Consider the following 21,600-nt stretch of genomic DNA (forward strand, 5'->3'; position numbering starts at 1 on the left):
ATCTGGCCTTTATGGAAGAGTGGCAAGAAGAAAGCCATTGTTGAAAGGGATCCATAAAAAATCCCGTTTGGAGTTTGCCAGAAGCCATGTGGGAGACACAGCAAACATGTGGAAGAAGGTGCTCTGGTCAGATGAGACCAAAATTGAACTTTTTGGCCTCAATGCAAAACGCTATGTGTGGCGAAAACCCAACACTGCCCATCACCCTGAGCACACCATCCCAACAGTGAAACATGGTGGTGGTAGCATCATGCTGTGGGGATGCTTCTCTTCAGCAGGTACAGGGAAACTGGTCAGAATAGAGGGAAAGATGGATGGAGCCAAATACAGGGAAATCCTTGAAGAAAATCTGATGCAGTCTGCAAAAGACTTGAGACTGGGGCGGAGGTTCATCTTCCAGCAGGACAATGACCCTAAACATACAGCCAGAGCTACAAAGGAATGGTTTGGATTAAAGAATGTTAATGTCTTAAAATGGCCCAGTCAAAGCCCAGACCTCAATCCAATAGAGAATCTATGGCAAGACTTGAAGATTGCGGTTCACAGACGGTCTCCATCCAATCTGACTGAGCTTCATCTTTTTTGCCAAGAAGAATGGACAAACCTTTCCATCTCTAGATGTGCAAAGCTGGTAGAGACATACCCCAAAAGACTTGCAGCTGTAATTGCAGCGAAAGGGGGTTCTACCAAGTATTGACACAGGGGGGTGAATACTTATGCACCCAACAGATGGCAACTTTTTTGTTCTCATTATTGTTTGTGTCACAATAAAATTTATTTTGCACCTCCAAAGTACTATGCATGTTTTGTTGATCAAACGGGAAAAAGTTTATTTAAGTCTATTTGAATTCCAGTTAGTAACAGTACATAATGGGAAAAAGTCCAAGGGGGTGAATACTTATGCAAGGCACTGTAACCCCACTAGAGCACTGCACTCCCAGAACTCAGGCTTACTTATGGTGGATTCCTGTATCGTGCTGGCATCTGATTGTGGATAGTGGTGGTGGACCATGGTCTTGTTGGTATCTTGATGGTGGATCCTGATGGCGGCAGTGGATCATGACAATGGATTCTTTATTGTGGAGGCATCCGATCTTTATGGTGGATCCTGATCGTGGTGGCTGCTGACCATTGACTAACAAGACTGCTTGATATATAATATTTTTTCTCAGACACTCGACCATTACTGAAAATAATCCATCAATTAATTTACCTTACATTATGCTACAAGTCCAAAGAGCACTCTCCCTACCCCCACTGTCTAAGTGCCCCTGAGCAAGGCACCTTACTCCCCAACATCTGCTCCCCGGGCGCCGTGCATGGCTGCCCACTGCTCTGTGTGTCCTGCTATGTTCACCAGATGGGTCAAAAGCAGAGGACAAATTTCCCTCATCTGCATGTAGTGTGACTGTGTATGTGTTTTGGATCAATAAATGTATCTATCTGTATCTATCAAAGTGTTTATTCTAATCAATGCTGCAAATACCCTTATCTTTCTGATGTTGTCATTTACACTTGACATCTATTGCACTTCTGTCCGTCCTGGGAAAGGGATCCCTCATATGTGGCTCTCTCTGAGGTTTCTATGTTCTTTTTACCCTGTGTAAAGTGTTTTTCTTGTTGAGGGTTAAGGGCAGAGGATGTCACACCTTGTTAAAATCCTAAGAGACAAATTGTGATTTGTGAATATGGGCTATACAAATACAATTGTATTGATTGATTCACCTTCAGGCGCTATCCAGTCTGACTCAGCAGGTAGTCAAAACCATGCAGTTCTCCTATGAAAATGCCAGTCAAGTTAGCGATTTAGTTATTAGTTATATTCAAAGCATTCTATATATTTTGCTTTGGCAATGGCAATAGTAAAACTAGTCTTATTTGACTTATTATATAGACATACCAGCATATGTGGCAGGTAGCCTGAATGCCTTGGTGCTGGTTTATGGTCATAAAGGTCACTAGCTAAGTAGCTAGATACACACACACACACAAGTTTTGCTGTCGTTATCAATAGCAATTACAATATGTACAGTAAGCGACGGTAGCTGTATAATAGCGATTGCGAGCTTTGCAGACTTAAGTTAAGACGTCATATGACACTCAAACCGTCTGATCAAATAAATGTGTATCATGCAAGAATAAAACTAAATAAATTTAAATATTGCTTATGTAAAAGATAATATTTAACCTCATGTTGATAATTTCTTGATACATCTAGATCAAATTCAGTAGATGACACTATGGTCTTTACTGTTTTACATTAATGAAAAGAAACCTACTTTCCAAAATGGCCTAAATCTAATTCAGGACAAGAGAAGACATTATACAAATGTTTTACAGAATGAGTACATAAACTGGAAAAAACTTAATTTTCTGAGGGACTAAAAGAGGAAAGCTGAAGCTAAACTGAAGTGCTGTCTTTTCAAAAGGTCAAAAGATCAAAATGTCAAAAAGTCATGTGACCTCATTATTGTGAATGCGATATATCGAGAATGCCCAAAGACAATTTCATTGTGTTCACTCAGTGTTGTGTGCGTCTGAGAGTTAACCATTCCGGTCATGTCCAAGGATGGTGATGGAACCTCAGGGTTCCTAACACAACAGACCCTAAAAGGTTAATTAAGTCACACTTTGGAGCAAATGTTTCAACCTTTATTAAACATAGCTTGCAAGAGATAAATATTACAAAGTTATTTCCTCCAAAATTAGCTTATTTTTTCAATCAATGCATAATTGTCAATCAACTGGCAGTATTCAGAGGCATTATTTTCTTTTACTCTTTTGAAGACCGTTAAATATCAAGTATGTGCAATAGGTCAGGATTGATGTAAGCAAAACCAAAAGGACTTCAATTAATATCTGGTAATTTCATCTTCTGTTTCTACTTCCCAGATGTTTATTTCGACACTGTCATTAGACAAAAAGAAACGCTTCTACTGGTAAATCCCAAAATTGATAAAACAGATTTTGCAATTAAATGCTCCCCTGCATTAGCTATAACAACGTATAGAATATAAAGCCAAACAGTAGAGGACCATACATGTTGTATGCTGGTGTTGGCAGGAAAAGTGATCACTGATTCAGGGTCTGTAATTCTCAGCTTGAGCAGTAGCTGATCTTATAAAGTCAGTCCAGGTTTGATGTCAGAGCTTTGCATGGACACATACCTGAAACATTTTGTGGCAAAGTTCTGTATAAAAGTTACGCTTCTTTGTATTACCTCCAGAAATGCCTACTTCTTAGTGAGGACAACAATTTACATGTATGAGCATACAGATGATGTTTTCTGCTTTCATTTGTCCAAGTTATGAGATCATAGCACTGAAGGATTACAGGGATAAATGTCATTGTTGACATGAGTCAATGTGAACCAATGATATTCTGCCAATGACATCATCCTCATGACAACTGTGCCCAGTGTGTTCTATGGATTCTTCAGAGCAGCAGGACACTAGACACCTAAATGTGACTTTCTAAATGTCATATTTCATTACAGTGAGCCGCACAGATGATTCAGCCTCCAGTGTCCAGTTCAGCTGTTAAAAATGTCTTTGTGGTTCAAAGGAAGCCAAAGACTGCCCGGATGTTTGGGCATGTGCAAGTGGTCAGCTGTTATGTCATATAGCAAAAAACACCAGTCTGCTTCTTTTAGTGAGAGGCCGGTATCAGAAAAGTGATGCAACAGCCCGATCCTGGATCAAACCATTATATAACGGGGGTCCATTGAATTCAACACACACAGTGAAGCATCAAAGTGCTTTTATCTAGAGCAGGTTCAGGAAACCATTCTAGATAAACAAAGTAATGCTGAGGTGTGTAGTGTGATGGCAGAACCTTTTTGTCTGAACCAATGAGCACTTTCCTGCAAACTCTTACTAGTCCAAAATCGAAGCAATGCATCCAGGGAGATCGCTTCAACAAGCAGGGGAGGGGAAAAAAAAGTATCCCAAACATTTTGCACATTAGTTACACAATAACACACAGTGATCACAAAACGAAATGACAAGCTTCACAATATTCATGGCTTTTTGTTTGCTTTTCTACACAATATACAACCATTTAATTTATTTTTTCAGTACAAGGGAGGAAAAAAAATGCTTATGTACAATAAGTCATTATTACTTCAAACCTAGCAAATATCGTGTAATTTATTTCATAGTCAATACATTTTATTTTTTATTTTTTTAAACTGCAATATAAAGAAAAGAGAACTTATTTGAGACGTCAGAGAAGAATGACTTTGGAAATCTAAAAATTGACGTTTGAAAAGAATCTGCAGTTCAAATACAAAAGGTGTGAGGATGCATCTGCAAAAGAGCAAGAGAGAGACAGGAGCTTTTTTTTATCTTCGGCTTCAGCTTGGCAGCTAAAGGAGATGCATGTCAAAAACATAAAGTAAAAATTTGTCCCAGATGTTAAAAATTCATGAAAATATATCTCTACATCCAATTTAGACTCTTCCACCAGAGGGAAAACTGACGCCTGTTTCTTATATGATGAACAAAAATGTACTTCAGTTTGCATCTGTGAATCTAGCCCTAGGTAGTTTCATAGTCGTGGCCAAGGTCTTCTATTCACTGGGCAGGAGAATACGATCAACCAGAACACACCTAACAGTCTGGCTGGAAGAGTTCACCACAAACTAACTTACAGTTCAACCGACAACCTCCTTCAATGACTTTCCTGTACACAGTCAGATACACCTGAAGAGACTGTCTTGTACTCAAGGTAAGGACATACTGTGATACGGTCTTGGGTTTGACCAAAATGGTCTCGGAACCTGTGCCTCCCTGACCTTTGGTCATATGATGTATTTTTCCCCATGAAGGCTCAAACTATCAAACACTCTGCTGCATCACCAGCTATGAAACAACTGCACACATCATCCGATTTTTCTGTTAAAATGACGGCTTCCCTGCAACAAGGTTAATGTCATGATTTTGTTCACTATCTGAAGACCTGATACTAACTTCAGTATCATATTTTAGCTGAAGATAGGAGCCGTCAATGAAAGACGACAGAGCAATAAGTGGAACAGGAGTGAATATAGAGGTGGCCTGTGTTAGCTACTTTAGCTAACTAGCTGCTGGGCTAATTCAACAATGATATGAACACTACTGCTGCTAGCTTCTACTACTGTACATACACAAGACTTGCCAGGACACACACATACACATGCACGCACATTTGTCTTTTTATGGTTGTGAGGGCACTAATTGAATTAAGACGTTCCTTTATACCTTACCCATACCTTACCCTTCACAACTAAAAGCCTAATTCCAACCATTACCCTAACCTAAACATGATTCTAATCAGAACCTTTAAACCCTCAAAACGCTCGGTCCACACAAGTCAAAATGCGCTCACATTGCTGCTTTTGTTCCTCACAACCATAGAAAGACATGCACATATACACACACTCCTCCATATGAAGTGCTTTACTTTCTCTTTCCATTTAATTTTTTTGTGAGAAGCTAAAATGTTTACTGGCTTTGAGAAAGAGCCACTTGAAGCTGAATATCATTTGTTAGGTAAGTACAGTATTTGCTCAACAACTGACAAAGTGAACAGAATCCAATTCTGGTGTCTGATAAAAGGTGAGTAGGAATTCAAAATGAAGTGACTGTAATGTAGCCAGTCGTATGATTAGAAAGCCAACAACCAGATATTGTCCAAGTAATAAAGTCGACTGGACAGAAACCTGAGCTGGAATTCAACATGCCTACCAGAAAACCGTGGTAGCCCACCTGTACCACTCTGTAACAGTGGCAGGCTCAGGTCAATGATGGATCTGTGTATGTTTCATCAGTATATGTGCACCAACCTAAATGAAGTCTGACATTGACTGAATGTCATGCTAAAATAAGTCACTAAAAAGATTGTGGAATAAGGGTGAAAGTGTGAGACCTTTTCTTCACCTTCTGTTTGATAGCCCACTCAAAGCTGTCAACTGGCTGGTTCTCCTGCTTCTAACCCCAAACTGAATTCATAGCCCCTCAGCTCTCCTGTAAGGAGTCACTATGTCAATGAGTAACATTGCACACTGACTGAAACACTGCTTGGAATGATTGATTTGCTACTTCAAACTTAAGAGATCAGCACTTCAGGGCCTTGTACTACAAAGCAGGCTCAACATACCCAGGATATCTTTGTTATCTGGCTCCACAAAGCTAAATAATGTCATATGACGGTGATTATCAACTCGATAAGTCAACCCAGGCTTTCCTGAGCACCTTAACATATAAGGGGCAGTGTTTGCAGGACATGACCAATGACACGTTTATTGGCAGCAGAGCGGCAAACAGAGGGAAGGAACAATATGAATTGGTTTAACACATGATCCAGGATAAAAAAAAACAGCTGCAGCTGCCAAATGCAGGAAGGACAGCAGCCCTAATATCACCAACTGTGTGAATGTGTAATTTAATGTTCTGATAACATCAATGTTCAGTCATTACAGCCAAAGTAGATCTGAATATAATTTTCATGCTTGTATTTTTTTAGCCTTATTCTCTTAACTGCTACCCCAGCGCTGTCAGATGCAAATAAATACAAGAAAATAAATCTAAGTGGTAAGTAGGCTTACTTTCATATCTTTTTGGTACAAGTTTTAGTGCTTCAGTCAGTCTCTGATATAGGATGATGTCAGTGCACGAAAGCACAGTTAAATGTCTTTGACATTGCTTCAGCAAGAGGAAAACAATTTATGAAGAAGACAGGAGAGGGCCCTTGTACACAGGAGAACACTCCTGCGGAAGTGCTGGTGGATTTATCATCAAAATTAATATTCAGGTAAAGTCAGAGGTATTTGTGTCTGAACACGCTGCCTCACTTAAGGACCAATTTACTATATGCTAACTAAGTTCCATTGCATCAAGAGAAATGATTGGTCAGAAGATACTGCATTATACATGTTGACGTCTTATCTTTAGAGTAAGTACGGTGTGTAAGTTACAATGCTGATATGTCAGAAATAATGATCCAGCTTTGTTTTGTTGAAAAACAAGGCTTAAACCTAAAGCAATCTTGCTAACCACATATTCTGCTTCGTAGTACAGACGTCTGAGGTAACCATTGATGAGTTGTTTGTTTTACATCAGAGTTCAGCCAATATGGAGACTGACAGCCACTACCAGGAACTGCAAATGTAGACTTGATTGGGACATATGCTTTTGTGAAGCTAGTGCAGCAGACCCCTCAAAAGAAGATCAAGAGGAATTTCTGTGTTAATTCCACAGGTCTGAACTGTCTGGGTCTCAAGGCTCACTAAGTGACGCAGTCCATGACTGAGGAAACTCATGGGACATTGTTGCCTCCAAATGAAATATTTACACAACTGAACAGATTCAACAGTTCAGTGAATTAAATGTGCAAAGCAAGACAAATATCATAGTAGGACTCTCTGTAGCAGTGAACAGCTAAAAGCCTGCACGTCATAGGCATCACTTGAGTGGCCAACATCTGAGAAGAAAAATCCACAGTAGTCTTAATCACCAGATGTAAAGATGATACTGGTTTGTGTTCCTGCAGCAGTGTGTGTCGGTAAGTCACTGAGTGAATGTCTGTGCTAAATATGTTTGGGTAATTATGGCTCTATTTGTGAGCTAAGCACTCTGTGTTGATGCATGATCTGGTCAAACGGCTGGAAAACAAGAGCAAACGGATGAACTCTAAAAAAGATATTTGAACATGCAACAGCTGGTGGAAAACGGGTACAAATGTGTTTTTTACATTTGGTTTGCATTAAGAGCATCATTTAACCGTATCACGTAGTAACATTCAGAGTGCTGGGGACACTAAAAAGCCTGGAGCAAACAACAGGTTCCACTGTAGTCACATTAAGTATAAGAAAAAGTAGGGAGTGTGATTTATTGAGCCACTCTAACCTCACACGTGTACATTTTGAACTCCCCACAGGAGAGACATTTTCTCATGCTAACTTTTATGTGAATGTCTCATCGCTCTCCCATGAGTACTGGGGCTCACATGGCAAATCTGTCTAAGTCCTGTATCTTGATTCAGGACCTGGTTTCTATCTGTGAGTCAGTGTTGCAATATCAAACTGATCGAAGCAGATCCCCCATCAGTTGAGGATTTAGTCCAAAGTCATGTAGTTCAGACTTAAGAATTAAGAGATGGGATTGCTTTAAAGTTTCAGTTACTGCTGGGTTCATCAGACCGTGAGTCAGTGGGACTGATGCTGTTATATGTACTCAGGTACTCATGTACTCTTGTGTACTCCAGCCAGCAGCAGCTTGTATGTACAGCGTACACAGTCTGTCTCTAACCAAGCACACCGTGAAAGTAGAAACTGAAACATTTAGCAATGTAAATTAGAATTGAACTTTTCATCAGCCATTAGAATGCTACTTGGTGACATGCCCCCTTGCTCTGGTCAACCATCAGCCAGCTTCCAGAACATAGCCACTCTCAACTGTGACATTCTGTTCCTTTTTTCTTTAAAAAAAGTTTTTCCAATTGGAAATAAGCAAAGTGCTCCTGTGGAGTGAGGGAACTTGTGTGCAGAGCATGCACACAATGATTGATCCATGTCTCTCCCATAAAAGATAAAATCCTCAACCTTTTTTTTTTTATCTCAAGCTAGGTATCTATACATAAACCATACAGATATTTCCATAGTTTGTGTTTTTAGCTATGTTGATTATTATCGTCTCCAGGGGCTAATACCTTTCAGGTTCGCCACCAATTCATTAAGAGACGCCGAAAAAAAATTAAACAAACAAAAATCCAGATAAACTAATCAAAATAAAGCACAGAAAGTTTAGGGGTGGGTGCAACAATGTGAATATCTAAAAACCCAAATAGAAGCAAAGGAACCCAGATTGTAGGTTTCTAGGTAGAGAATCTGAGATTTGGACACACAAATTGTAATTCCACCTTCAGATTTGAGTTTGTTTCACCTTCTATGTGATGCAAAGAGGAGTTGCTGGGTACAAAAGCTTCAGTCTGTGCACTGGATGAACAATGGTTGTGAGGGGGGGCATGGCGGAGGTCAGTGGGAGGTAGTGAGATGGGATGGAACCAGGAAGGACAATCAATGTGCTCTCTCTGACAGACCATTGCCCCCTGTGAAGTGAATATTGGCTTAACTTGTAGACAACATCCTCCCGTCCCCCGTCAGCTCCCTCCTCATTAGAGTCTATATGGACTGCTGGTCCGCTGATGGTGTCTGCCAGTTGCGGGAAATCCTGGTTACATCCATCTGGTAACAGTTCAAATTTGTAACAAAAAGCTGACATCTGAAGTGAAGAAACCGATGAAGATCTCTTGATGAGGAATGTGGGAGCCGAATACCAAAGGAAAATCTTCTCCAAATGCTTTTCACTCAAGATTCTCTTTTGTACATATGTGCACCTCTGATGCTGCCCTGGACGCCAGGTTGGACTTGAACTCTGTGTCAGTGCAAAACAGCCTTTGAATCTTACCCTTTTAACGTGATGATACAAGTGTAGATGCTCCGCTTTAACCTTTCAGCCCCCCTCGCATTTTTTATTTCAAGAACAGGCCCTTTCAAGAGCAGTCACTAACTTAATTTTGTCTGTTTTTGTACCTATCAGTATTTTCAACTTAGCAAGCTTAAGTTGTTAAACTTTATGTTGCATAGCAACCAGAATGCACCCTGTTGATCTTCTGTTACTAGCAAAAGTCACATCTAAGCATTATAATTAAAAGGAGTAAAGTAATCCTAAGTGACTGTGGCCTAAAGCGACCCTACAATGATTCACCGTCACTCCCCAAAGTGAAGAAGAGACAGAAGAGAAACAAAAAAGGGACCAAACACTTGGAAAAGAAAAAGCATAATGAGTAATATTAACTGAAGCAAAAAGGGTAGTTGCAGGTATAATAATAATAATAATAATAATAATAATAATAATAATAATAGTGCTACCAACAGCGATAATAATGGGAATTATAATTGTTAAACAATGCTGACGAAGACAATTTTTACTATCATAAGAACATTGGAGATGCACTGACAGTTTAGTGTCTTTGTCCGACTTAGTGGGTTTTCATGGGTTGGTTTAAGGTAGGCACACGGACAGGCACTGCATGCGGTGGGGTTGGGGGATGTTGGTTGATCTGGGAGTGCTTCAGTTTGGGGGAAGAGGGGCAGGATGGGTGTGACATCAGAGGGGCAGGAGGGCTGGTCTGGGCTCATTTCTGTCCGGTGATGGACTGCGATATGGATCGAGGTGGGATCATGTCCAACAGGTACTCTCTCTGCCGGTCTGCTAAGCTGGAGCTCTTATGCGCTCCAACTGCCGCTGGGTTCAGATAGGCAATATTTAACCCTGTGGGAAGATGACACACATATTAAGAGACAGCTGTGAAGATTATCAACTGCTTACTTCAGCTTTAGTGGTAAGGGTTTTATTTACATCCACCCACATTTTCTATAAAATTGGTTTTATATTGAACTTATATTATGACTCTCATGGATAACATTGGCAATTTTTTTTTTTTTCTTATGTTATGTTCATTACTTAAATTCCTTATGTATGCTTCTCTAATATTCCCTCTAATGTTGTTTTTCTATTATATTGTACAATTTTTATATCCTCATGTCGACGAAAACAATTCTAGCAATATAATTAGACATCAAAAAGTTGATTCAAATTGTAATGCTGTGTGAAGGTTTGTGCAGGCAAAGTTGAGTGCGTACAGAGGGGGGAGTGTAAGAGGGAGAAAGATAATGTGAAGTTGTGTGTCGCTGTCTGACAGCTCACAAAACCAGAGATTGTGTGAGTGTATTATGATGAATACTGTCTTTTCTATTGTTTATTTTTGAAAAGTAATGGTTAACACCCAGTATTCCTCGATCCCTAAATAGCAATATCTTTATGACCTTTTTTAATGATAAAATTCAAACTATTAGAAATAAAATCAACCATCTCCTGCCCTCAATTGGCACTAATACCCTCCCAACAACAGAGATCTCAGAAACGGCTGAGAATCCTACCCATTACTTAGACAGTTTCTCTCTGATCACCCGTGATCAGTTTACCAAATTAATCTCAGGTTCTAAACCAACAACCTGTATCTTAGATCCCATTCCTACCAAATTACTTAAAGAAATTCTGCCCCTAATTGATAGTTCGTTACTTAACATTATCAATCTGTCATTATCATCAGGTTATGTACAACAGTCTTTTAAAATAGCTGTCATCAAACCCCTACTCAAAAAAAACCACTCTAGACCCAGAGGTTTTAGCCAATTACAGGCCAATATCTAATCTCCCCTTCATTTCTAAAATCTTAGAAAAAGTTGTTGCCAATCAGCTGTGTGAGTTTCTCCGGGAAAATAATATATATGAAGACTTTCAATCGGGGTTTAGAGCCAATCACAGTACAGAGACAGCCTTGGCCAAAGTCACTAATGACCTTCTAATAGCCTCAGATCAGGGACTTGTGTCTGTCCTCGTTCTGTTAGATCTCAGTGCAGCATTCGACACAATTGACCATCAAATTTTATTACAAAGACTCAAACAGTTAATTAACATTAATGGAACCGCCCTTAACTGGTTTAAATCATATTTTTCTGATCACTCCCAATTTGTGCAAATTAATGATGAGTCATCTGTGCGAACCAAAGTTAACCATGGTGTTCCACAGGGCTCTGTGCTCGGCCCAATTTTATTCTCATTATATATGCTTCCACTAGGAAACATTATCAGGACACACTCGGTAAATTTCCACTGCTATGCGGATGACACCCAGTTATATTTGTCAATAAAACCTGAACAAAGTAATCCATTAACTAAACTTCGAACATGTCTCAAGGACATAAAAACCTGGATGACCCGCAATTTTCTCTTATTAAACTCAGACAAAACAGAGGTTATAATACTTGGCCTTGGCATTATCTAATGATATAGCTGCGCTAGACGACATTGCCCTTGCTTCCAATGAAACAGTCAGGAACTTGGGAGTGATCTTCGATCCTGATTTATCCTTTAATAGTCACTTAAAACAAATTTCTAGGACCGCTTTTTTCCACTTGCGTAATATTTCAAAAATTAGACATGTCCTTTCCCAAAAAGATGCAGAAAAACTAGTCCACGCCTTTGTTACATCGAGACTGGACTATTGTAATTCATTATTATCTGGCTCCAGCAGTAAGTCGTTAAAGACTCTACAGCTTGTCCAAAATGCCGCAGCAAGTGTCCTGACGAGAACAAAGAGAAGAGAGCACATTTCTCCAATATTAGCATCGCTACACTGGCTTCCAGTTAAATCTAGAATAGAATTTAAAATTCTCCTCCTCACCTTCAAGGCCCTTAATAATATAGCGCCTTTTTACCTTAAAGAGCTGTTAGTACCTTATAAACCCTCTAGAGCACTCCGCTCCCAGAATTCAAGCCTACTTGTCGTCCCTAAAGTCTCTAAAAGTAGAGTAGGAGCCAGAGCTTTTAGCCATCAAGCCCCTCGGCTGTGGAATAATCTACCACTTTCAGTTCGGGAGGCAGTCACCATCTTTTCGTTTAAAAGTAGGCTCAAAACCTTCCTTTTTGATAAAGCTTATAGTTAGAGCTAATTAGTGCGCCAGAACGTTAATTGTTCTATTTTATGACACATGACACACGGAGCTTCTCTTTCCAGCTTCTCCTTCCTCTTCTCCATCCCTATCCCCCGGAATCCCTTTGCTTTATCACCCGCAGATCCAGGGCCTCTGTGGCCGCACCATGGATTGCGGTTTGTGGAACGCGCACCGGGGGTCGCGGTGGTGGATCCAGTGTGGCGGATTCTGAGTCATGTGGGCTGATCGCGGTGCTGGTGGCGGACCCTGTGTCGCGTTGGCATTGGGCACGGGCGGTGGACCAGGACCGCGGTGGTGGCTCGTGATGGGTCCTGGTGGGCGGCGGTGGACGGTGACTGAGGACTGGAGTGGCGTCTGGTCTGGAAGGTGGATCGTGGTCTGGATGGTTGCTGAGCGTGGACTGTGATCGCAGCGGGACTGCTTGGCATGTCATGTTGGGGTTGTCCTTCGGGATGTCTACCCTCATCAAATGCTGCTAGATACTTTGATTATTGATGATGTTCTCCTACACGTGGCATCTATTGCACTTCTGTCCGTCCTGGGAGAGGAATCCCTCACATGTGGCTCTCTCTGAGGTTTCTACATATTTTTACCCTGTTAAAAGGGTTTTTAGTAGTTTTTCCTTACTCTTGCTGAGGGTTAAGGACAGAGGATGTCACACCCTGTTAAAGCCCTATGAGATGAATTGTAATTTGTGAATATGGGCTATACAAATACAATTTGATTGATTGATTGATTGAACATGCAAATGCATTTTTTGATTTTAGAGAATTTCTCTTACTTCCATATAATTTATGTCGAAATTATAACTTATATGCTATAAAAATATATTTTTCATTCGATATGGATCCACTCTGTAACATTTTAAGTGAGTGGGAGCATCTGCTGTATATATCAGTCTATGTGAAAATAGATTCACCTGAGTGTCTTATCTTAGCATATCTTAGTATTCCTGAGTGTAAACCATCAGCTGATATTGACACATAATGAGATGTGCAGGTATATTGTCCACCATTTCAGTTTATTGTGTTAGCATGATAACATTTAACACTAAACACTGTGTGCATATAAACATCTTTACTTCTGTAGGTCATAAACCAATGTGTATGTGTTATATTTTTATAAACCCAAACCCTAAAGGTCACGACTTACCAGCTTTCACTTTATATTGCAATGAATATTAGTTTTTGAGTTTAGAAGATTGATCAGGATCAGGACAACAACACTTGACTGCGACATCCTTGGTGAGCATTAGATAAACGTGCCACTAAAACATGTACAGTACATACCTGGGATGTTGTAGATCTGGCGACGGCTGTCATGCTGCAGTCTATTGCTGCTACTGCTGCTGCTTCCACCGCTTCCACAGTGCTTAGCACTAGTCATTCCCATGAGGCTGCTGGCCACTGACAGCTGGGAGGCCTGAGCGAAGTTTGATAGAACACCTCGCGCCGAGTTGGACAGACCTCTCTGCATGGAGGCCTGAGGCTGGGGAGCCTGAGGGAAGTACAGCCATGCCATAAACTTTACCAGCACTAATTACACAATTACATTACAGTGGCATATTACTTAGTTCATTATCATGCAAGAGAGATTTTTTGGATACAGTTAAAAAACATACTTGGGCAGGAAACATGTGTACCTGGCGAAGGGCATGATGTCGCATTATGGTATCAGTCTTAGAGGCGTTGGGGCCCGTAGGAACTGAGCTGGGAGAGAGGGCTGCCTGCTGTTGCAGCCTCTGTTCAATCTCCTGTGTACACACACATGCACACACACGCACACAAATGTAAAACTTTAAAATAGATCATTATATCCATGATATGCATTAATTCATCTATTCTCTGTGGCCATTTGTCTTTTGAAAGCAACTTACTGTGGCTTGGAAATGCCTCTCACCTTTTTCACTTGTCGCACAGTACACTGCAGATTTCGTTTAAATGGCCAAAACAGCCTTTTTTTTCAATCTACACTCAATAACCCAAAGTTAAGTAATTGTTAATACATATTCCATAATATTTTCTAAATGTACTGTGTCCTGAAAGGCACTCATGTGCGGTTTATAATAAAACGCAGATTGAGACTTGACTGTAGGGCTGGATAGTAAAAGGATAATGTCTTCAATATAATGTGGTATAATATGAGACAGAGAATACGGCCGGCGTAATGGAGAGGCACAGTGGTGCTGACCTGCTCCTGCTGCAGGGCCTTCACGAATGCATTCTTCAGCCTGTTGGTGTGCTCCGCCTTCAGAGCCTTCTTCTGATTTGACGTCATGCACTGCTCACAGAGGATTCGCCCACTCTTCTCTTGCTTCCAGTGAGGGGTGAAGTCAGTTCTGCACTGAGCACAGAAGAAGGGCTCCATGCGGGCCAGTGTCCCTCTGAGTTTACCTACAGATAAGATTCAGCCATCAGAAGTGCTTACAGCCACAGTGACAATGTGAAGCCCCACACAGATGAGCTGCTTTCAGACATGCATATCCTCCATATTTTCTCCAAAGGAGGAGCATGTGTGAATGCAAAAGAGAGAGACATCTGGATTATCTGCGGACCTTCTCCGCCTGGCCCTCTTGTATAAAGTCCGCAAAAGTCAGTATAATGTGAAGTGAGAACACATAGGTGTTTGTGTGTAGTCAAGAAAATCACGTGATCTCTGCTGCGGAATTAATATGTCAGCTCCTGCCTCTGTCTGCCGCATTCTGCTCCACCACTCGTCTGAATTATGTGGAGGATTTGTGGCTGTGGTGAACATGTCTATGCAGAAAACCTCCTACTGTGTCGGGCATCTGTAAAATGCAAACTGTGGTTTAAGTCCAATCCCAATTCTGCGGACTATACCCGCAGGTCCTATGTTGTATGATGTACGCGTACAGGTGTCACTTTTTCACAACAGTGATTTCCAACAGTGATAGGCACATTCTCTTCCTTTTCTTCTACCAAACTATGAAAGGTAAGGTTCTGACATTTACCCCTGAATAGAAGGTTAAGACCTCAAACACCACTGAACCTACTACAGCTTATTATTTTTCAGAAACACTCTTTACCTTTGTAAACAACAGCAAGACTGATTTGTAAAATTTACAAAAATCATCAGTAATCTTAAAACTCTGTTCCTTTCAATGGTTTCCAAACTTTTCTAAATATGAAACTAAAACTACTCAGATTTGTTGAAGGTTAGATAGTTCTGAAGCACTTTTTATCTTAATTGTTGAAATCCTCTTCAAGTCCCTATAGTTATCAATAAATAGAAATGTCTGCAAAAAAAAGTTATATGTCTGTGGCCGTCACATTGACGCAGAGACCAAGGCCAGAAGTTTTCAATCAATTATCAAATCGAATTATATTTGTATAGCTCATATTCACAAATAACAATTTGTCTCATAGGGTTTAACAATGTGCGACATCCTCAGTCCTTCAGATCATTGACCCAAAATTCCCAATAATCTGCAGGTAATACAGTTCATGCTTTAATTTCCTTGCTCATGACAGTCAACGTCCAGACAAGACAGGAGCGCTCATATTAGTTCTGTGCCTTTCGCAAATGTTTTTTTTTCTTCAAAAGAACAAATCATTTTGGACATTTTAAGGATACACTCACTGAAGGGAGCCTGGTAGTAGTTTGCCTGATGGATTCTTGCAATATTAAAAAGTGTCTCAGAACTGTGACTTTAGTCCCTGGCTAGCAGCTGTCTGATCTGGTGATTCTGTCTTTTGCACTTGTCTTTTTAAGTGTACTCACCCTAGTGATTCAAAACAAAGAAAAGATCTGTGATGTCCATTATCTATTCATATGAGTGTCATGTGCACTTGTGCCATGGTAGAACACAATGTTATTGTTGTGAACATCAGGTGGATGTGCCTTGACTCAGCGAGTGACTACTCTACATGACAGAGAAGGTACGTCCAATTATTTTAGCATTATGTTAATCCTATAACGTTATAGTTACAGCAATATTTTGAAACTCCATTATTTATGTCAGTGAGAGTCTGACCCACAGATGACAGCACTGGTTTAACAGTCTCTTAATTGCACTGCTGATGCTGAAACTAAAATGACATACTTTTCTGTTTGGATCGCTAAACTTAGATGGTTCTTCTTTTCCTCATATGTCATTTTCATGAATAAACACTTCTGTACTCAATAATACCATATAAGACATAACAGCTTTATACATAAATGCTAATTTGCTATCCTGGTACATGTTCGCACCAGTATGCACAGGTGACTTTAGTCATGTTTACTCATTTACACACTTGTCTGAGTTTAGAAGGGTTTGCTGAATATGACATGTCATGTTCATACAAACTAACCCTGTGAAGAAATGTAAGACAAAACAAAAAGGTTCTTGTCAAGTAGTCAATCTACTGTTTGACCTCACAGTTTATGTTATGCTTCTCTGAGTGTCAGCTGCTCACCCTGACTGTCAAGCACACTCTGCACCACCTCCTCCAGGCCCACCATGTAGATGAACTCGCTGTTGGCGGCAGAGGGTAGGAAGTGGAGAAGTGGGGCCGGGGGTTTGGGTGGAGGGATCTCCAACAGGGTTTTCTCCAGCTGCTTCCTGAGGGCCAGTTTGGCTGCTGCCTGGCTGCTGGCCTGGTCAGCCATGGAGCTCACCCCTCCGCTGGCTGAACCGGACATGGTTGATGGGCTAACAGCCGAAGCTCCGCCCAGGCCACCCGCCACCCCGCCGGCCGCTGCTGCTGCTTGCATGTGGGCCAGGTTCATGTACATGGCACTGGAGCCTGAGCGCTGAGAAGCTGCCACTTGCTGGCTTGCCTGAAGGGACACACAGATTCTGCAGTTATCAGCAAAACCATCATCATATCATTATTTGAAGTCAGATTTCTAAGTTTTGAATGTTATCACAAGCTGCCACACAGTTTAACAAAGTCAGGAAAATGTCATTACAATTTCCAAAGACCAGAGTACTTCAGTTCACATCTGAGATTAGAATGTGTCTCCACTTGTGTCTCCAGTGTTTCATAAGAAATACAAATAATAAAGCACCACATGACACCACATAAAACCGGTAACATTAACGTAGTAGAAGGAAGCCTTTAGCTTCCTAAATATTCCAGAATATCTTTATAATGCTGAAGACGGCAAATTAAGTAGCAGTTTTTTTCCAAAGTTCAGTTCCCCCTGACAGCTAAGTACACTTACTTACTCAAGGCTAGAGTACATTGATTCAACCTCAGACAAATACATAGTTATGTCACAGTCACACTGGAAAATCCAAGAGTAGGAGGAAAAAAACTGCTTAAAACATCAGTGTTTTCTCGTCTAGTAAGAAAAGTCTGTTTCACTCATTTCAGCTCAGTGTGAGAGGGGTTTGTAGTCAATCTAAGTCAAGTTTATCTCGACAACTTGTGATGTTAAATGCAGTCATTGGGACAAATATATCAGCATATGTTAAATGCAAGCAATTTGGTGACAGTGGATGCTAACAGCTGCTAGCTATGGTCAGCACTGTAGCCGCTCTCTTGCTGTTCCCCTCCCCAGTCCACCCGCCCCTCTAAAGCACAGCTCTGACAACTGAAATAAATCTGTAGCTCTGACACTGCTTGCTGTTCTTTTTGCAACACATGACAAATGTATTTTGCTTTCTGTGCCTTTGTCTTGAAGACTTGATAACTTTGGTTGATGCTGGAAAGTATGAACCAAATCCCCATGGTAATTAAAGAATTTTTCAGTATAACAAACTGTCTGGAATCTTACCACGCTACACTGCAAAACCATGTTTCATCTGTACTGTGGACACTCAGATACTTTAATCAGCATGGCTGCTGTGGGCCTGAATGTGCTGCTCTCTAACTGTTTCTGAAGTGTGTTACTTCAAATCAAAACCACAATACTCACCACTAATCTATTGGTTTTCTTCCTATCTATATTTAAGAACAGGGTCTTTTGAGAACACAATTTATATATTTCACATTCAGGTCAACATCAGCCCTGGGATTGTAACACTCAAAGGAGTCTAACAGGATTTGTGCAGCTCAGTATTTGAGTGCAGACAACTGCTTAAGAGCAGGGACAGAGAAAACCTGTATGAGCAGCTTTTCGAGAGAGAGAGAGAGGGCAGAGGTTTGAGAGAAAATCATGAAGAAATGCTCATAACATTGAAATCCATGCCCTGTTCTGCAGTAGTACATTAGAGAGTGTGACATCAGTGCAATGCAGGGCAGTGAGTCTGAATTGGTTTGAATCCATACCTGCTGGTAGCTGACAGCATTGGCCATGCTGCCAGAGCTGGAACGTGACATTCCAGGCTTGGAGGGAATCCTCTGGCCTTGCAGTTGGGACGGGTTGGGGGCTATCACTCGCTGGGACATTAGCATTGGTGGCAGGTTGGCATTGGCTGCTGACCTGATGACAGTATGACCCTACAGAAAGGAACAAAACTGTCATCATGCAGCAGTGCTTTGCATGTTACTTCAGTCAGATTTAAAGTGAATTTGTTGATGACAGTTTTTTTTATTGTGTGCACAAGATAAATGGTAAATGGTTTTGTGTCTATATAGCGCTTTTCGAGTCTTGATGACCACTCAAAGCACTTTACAGTACAGTTTTACATTCACCCATTCACACACACTTATTCGTACAGTGCATCTATTTGCAGCACTTTGTTATTCTATGGGGGGCCATACTGTGTTCAGCATCTTGCCCAAGGACCCTTTGGCATTCAGATGGGTCAGACTGGGGATCGCACTGCCGACCTTCAGATCCCCAATCCGTTGATTTGTTACTATATGATAGTTACTGTGACTAACATCAACAGCTGACTAACATCAAGAGCTCTTACTTGAGTAGAACAAAGTTGACACATTCATAAAAACTTGTGATTAGCAGAATCCACAATATCCAATTGATGACATATGGAGGTCCAGCACTTCAGTTCCAATGTACCTTAGTAGAGTACATTCAAGGTCCAGCTTATCAGATTCACCAAGTTTAAATGAACACATTGTAAATCCTGCACTGAACGAGGCTCTAACGTGAGTTTGTGTTACACTAATAGATGATTGAAAGATTTTAGTCTCCCATCAGTAATAAAAACCCTGTGATGAAAAATATTAGCAATGTAGACAAACCCACTGATTACTGTTTAGGGAGACATGATACACAGTGGAGCCAGCAGAGGGCAGCAGTTGCTTGATGGCTACAAACCAGCCAAACATCATCAATGCTACAAAACAAGCTGATGAGACCGACCACACAAACGCACACCAGATAGAGATGTGCTGCATATTTAATACAATCTCAACATGTAATGGAGGAGCTCAGCTACGTCATTATGAACAAAAGCCCCCATCAGGAGACAGTCTAACAATCAGAGCAGAACCTTCTACCAACCACTTTATCCCTCAACAAACACAGGTCTAATGTTAGTCTACACCTGATTTTACGTTGATGCCACAGAGCATCTGTTTCTCCCCCAACAATCCTAAAAAGAAATCATTCCTTTTTCTGTTCGTCCAAATGGAATGCCAGGGTTGTTACAAAAAGTCAGGACCAAAACTCAGTCAAATACGAATTAAATACTCAAAAGACAGAAAAAGAAAGTCATGTTCTATATTCATGTTTCAGAAATCCTTCATTGATGTAAAACCAAATTTCAATTCAATGAGGGGACCCACCAGAGGCCATTTATGTTTTTAAGAGTGGTCTTGGCCTGACCAGCACAGTCCCATAAATGCTGATTTCAGTCCCTTTAAAATAAAAAGTAATGGAGCTCTACTTAAAGACAAAGTCTGATCATATAATATAAATCCAAAACAGCAAATTGTTAGGTGACTACACATAACAATATACACATTATTCTACTCAAAAGCTCTGTATTACTGTTCTGTGTCATTGTCACATTGATATCCAGTTTCCTCTTTATACTTTACCATCATTGAAGAAGATAGTCATAACAACCTTAGAGTGGTGGTGCAGAGGTAAAATGTATGAATATCAACACACACAGACCTGTGCAGTACGGAGGTTCTGGGGCTCAGGGTTGTGCAGGCCCGGCCTCATGGGCAGCTTCCCCATGCCAGGAGAGCTGTGGATGGCAGGAGGCTGAACAGAGGACGCAGCGTTCTGGACCACCGGGACCTGCCAACATCACAGCATTAACAGTGCAATAAAACAGACTTTTGAGATACTAACATGAGTGGTTGTGTTACGAGAGGTTTTACTTTAAATTCCATAGTATTTTTCAGATCATATTGTAGGAGACATTTACAATTTGATCACAATAACAGCCAGTCAGAAACAATCAGAACAATTACTTTACTTGCTAATGAGAAAGGTATTATCATTAATATCATTAACGATCACACCAGCTGCATTAAGATAAACACTGAACTTCTGACATTATCTTAAAGATTTATAAACACAAATGTCAGAGTCAGTTGCTCTTGACATTTTCTGGTACTTTTCCTACCAACCCGCAAAATTAACACTGAGCGAGTGGGCATGTGGATTAAACTTCAGACACTTGATGGATGCTAAACAAAAACATTTATAAAAGAAAAAATACAAATATCTTGAGACGAAAAAGAGGTGCCATGCACATAGAGGATGATGAAGATGTTAACTTGGAAAGAAGAGATTCGAGAGCTTTTGGTGATAAGGGCTGACGCCAGTTTTGATTTGCTGTAGACTAAAGCGGCTGATGACAGCAGAATTAATACATCATGTCCTGCCTTCTGCATAGTCTACCCAGATTAAACCCTAGTCACCCCTCCACTTTCGTGTGTGTTATGAACACATCTGACACGGTATTCGTTCTTCATATTTGAAAGGCAAACTCAGGACAACCTGAGTCAGTTCAAAAGTCAGTCGAATCCAACAGTCCTGCACTAAATTGTCCTCGACGAAGTTTACAATGTTCCGTTTGAGTTGAGGTGTAGATATTTTGAGGCTGCAGTCCTTGTTGCTGTAAAACTGCAGTGCATTTTAGAGAGGTGTGTCTGCTATTTAGCCTAGCCTGACATGGGCTGGACAAAAACAACAACACATCTCTGTATATGCAATACCGTTCAAGT

At 40.7% G+C, this 21,600-nt stretch overlaps 1 protein-coding gene across 1 annotated transcript in view; it reads right to left on the bottom strand.

The window, feature by feature from the left end:
• Positions 1-2,638: 2,638 nt before the first annotated feature.
• The window catches only part of gatad2b (GATA zinc finger domain containing 2B), a 61,620-nt gene continuing 42,658 nt past the window's right edge, over positions 2,639-21,600 (bottom strand). Inside the window, exons 5-11 of the mRNA XM_053446207.1 lie at positions 20,537-20,665; positions 18,778-18,948; positions 16,978-17,341; positions 14,750-14,952; positions 14,202-14,312; positions 13,849-14,056; positions 2,639-10,313 (exon numbers count right to left, since the gene is read on the bottom strand). Coding sequence (XP_053302182.1) covers positions 10,177-10,313; positions 13,849-14,056; positions 14,202-14,312; positions 14,750-14,952; positions 16,978-17,341; positions 18,778-18,948; positions 20,537-20,665 — 1,323 coding nt within the window. The 3' untranslated portion in view covers positions 2,639-10,176. The remainder of the gene's footprint in view (positions 10,314-13,848; positions 14,057-14,201; positions 14,313-14,749; positions 14,953-16,977; positions 17,342-18,777; positions 18,949-20,536; positions 20,666-21,600) is intronic.

The sequence above is a fragment of the Pleuronectes platessa genome, chromosome 18 (genome assembly GCF_947347685.1).
Source record: "Pleuronectes platessa chromosome 18, fPlePla1.1, whole genome shotgun sequence".
In the NCBI taxonomy this organism is placed as follows: domain Eukaryota; kingdom Metazoa; phylum Chordata; class Actinopteri; order Pleuronectiformes; family Pleuronectidae; genus Pleuronectes; species Pleuronectes platessa.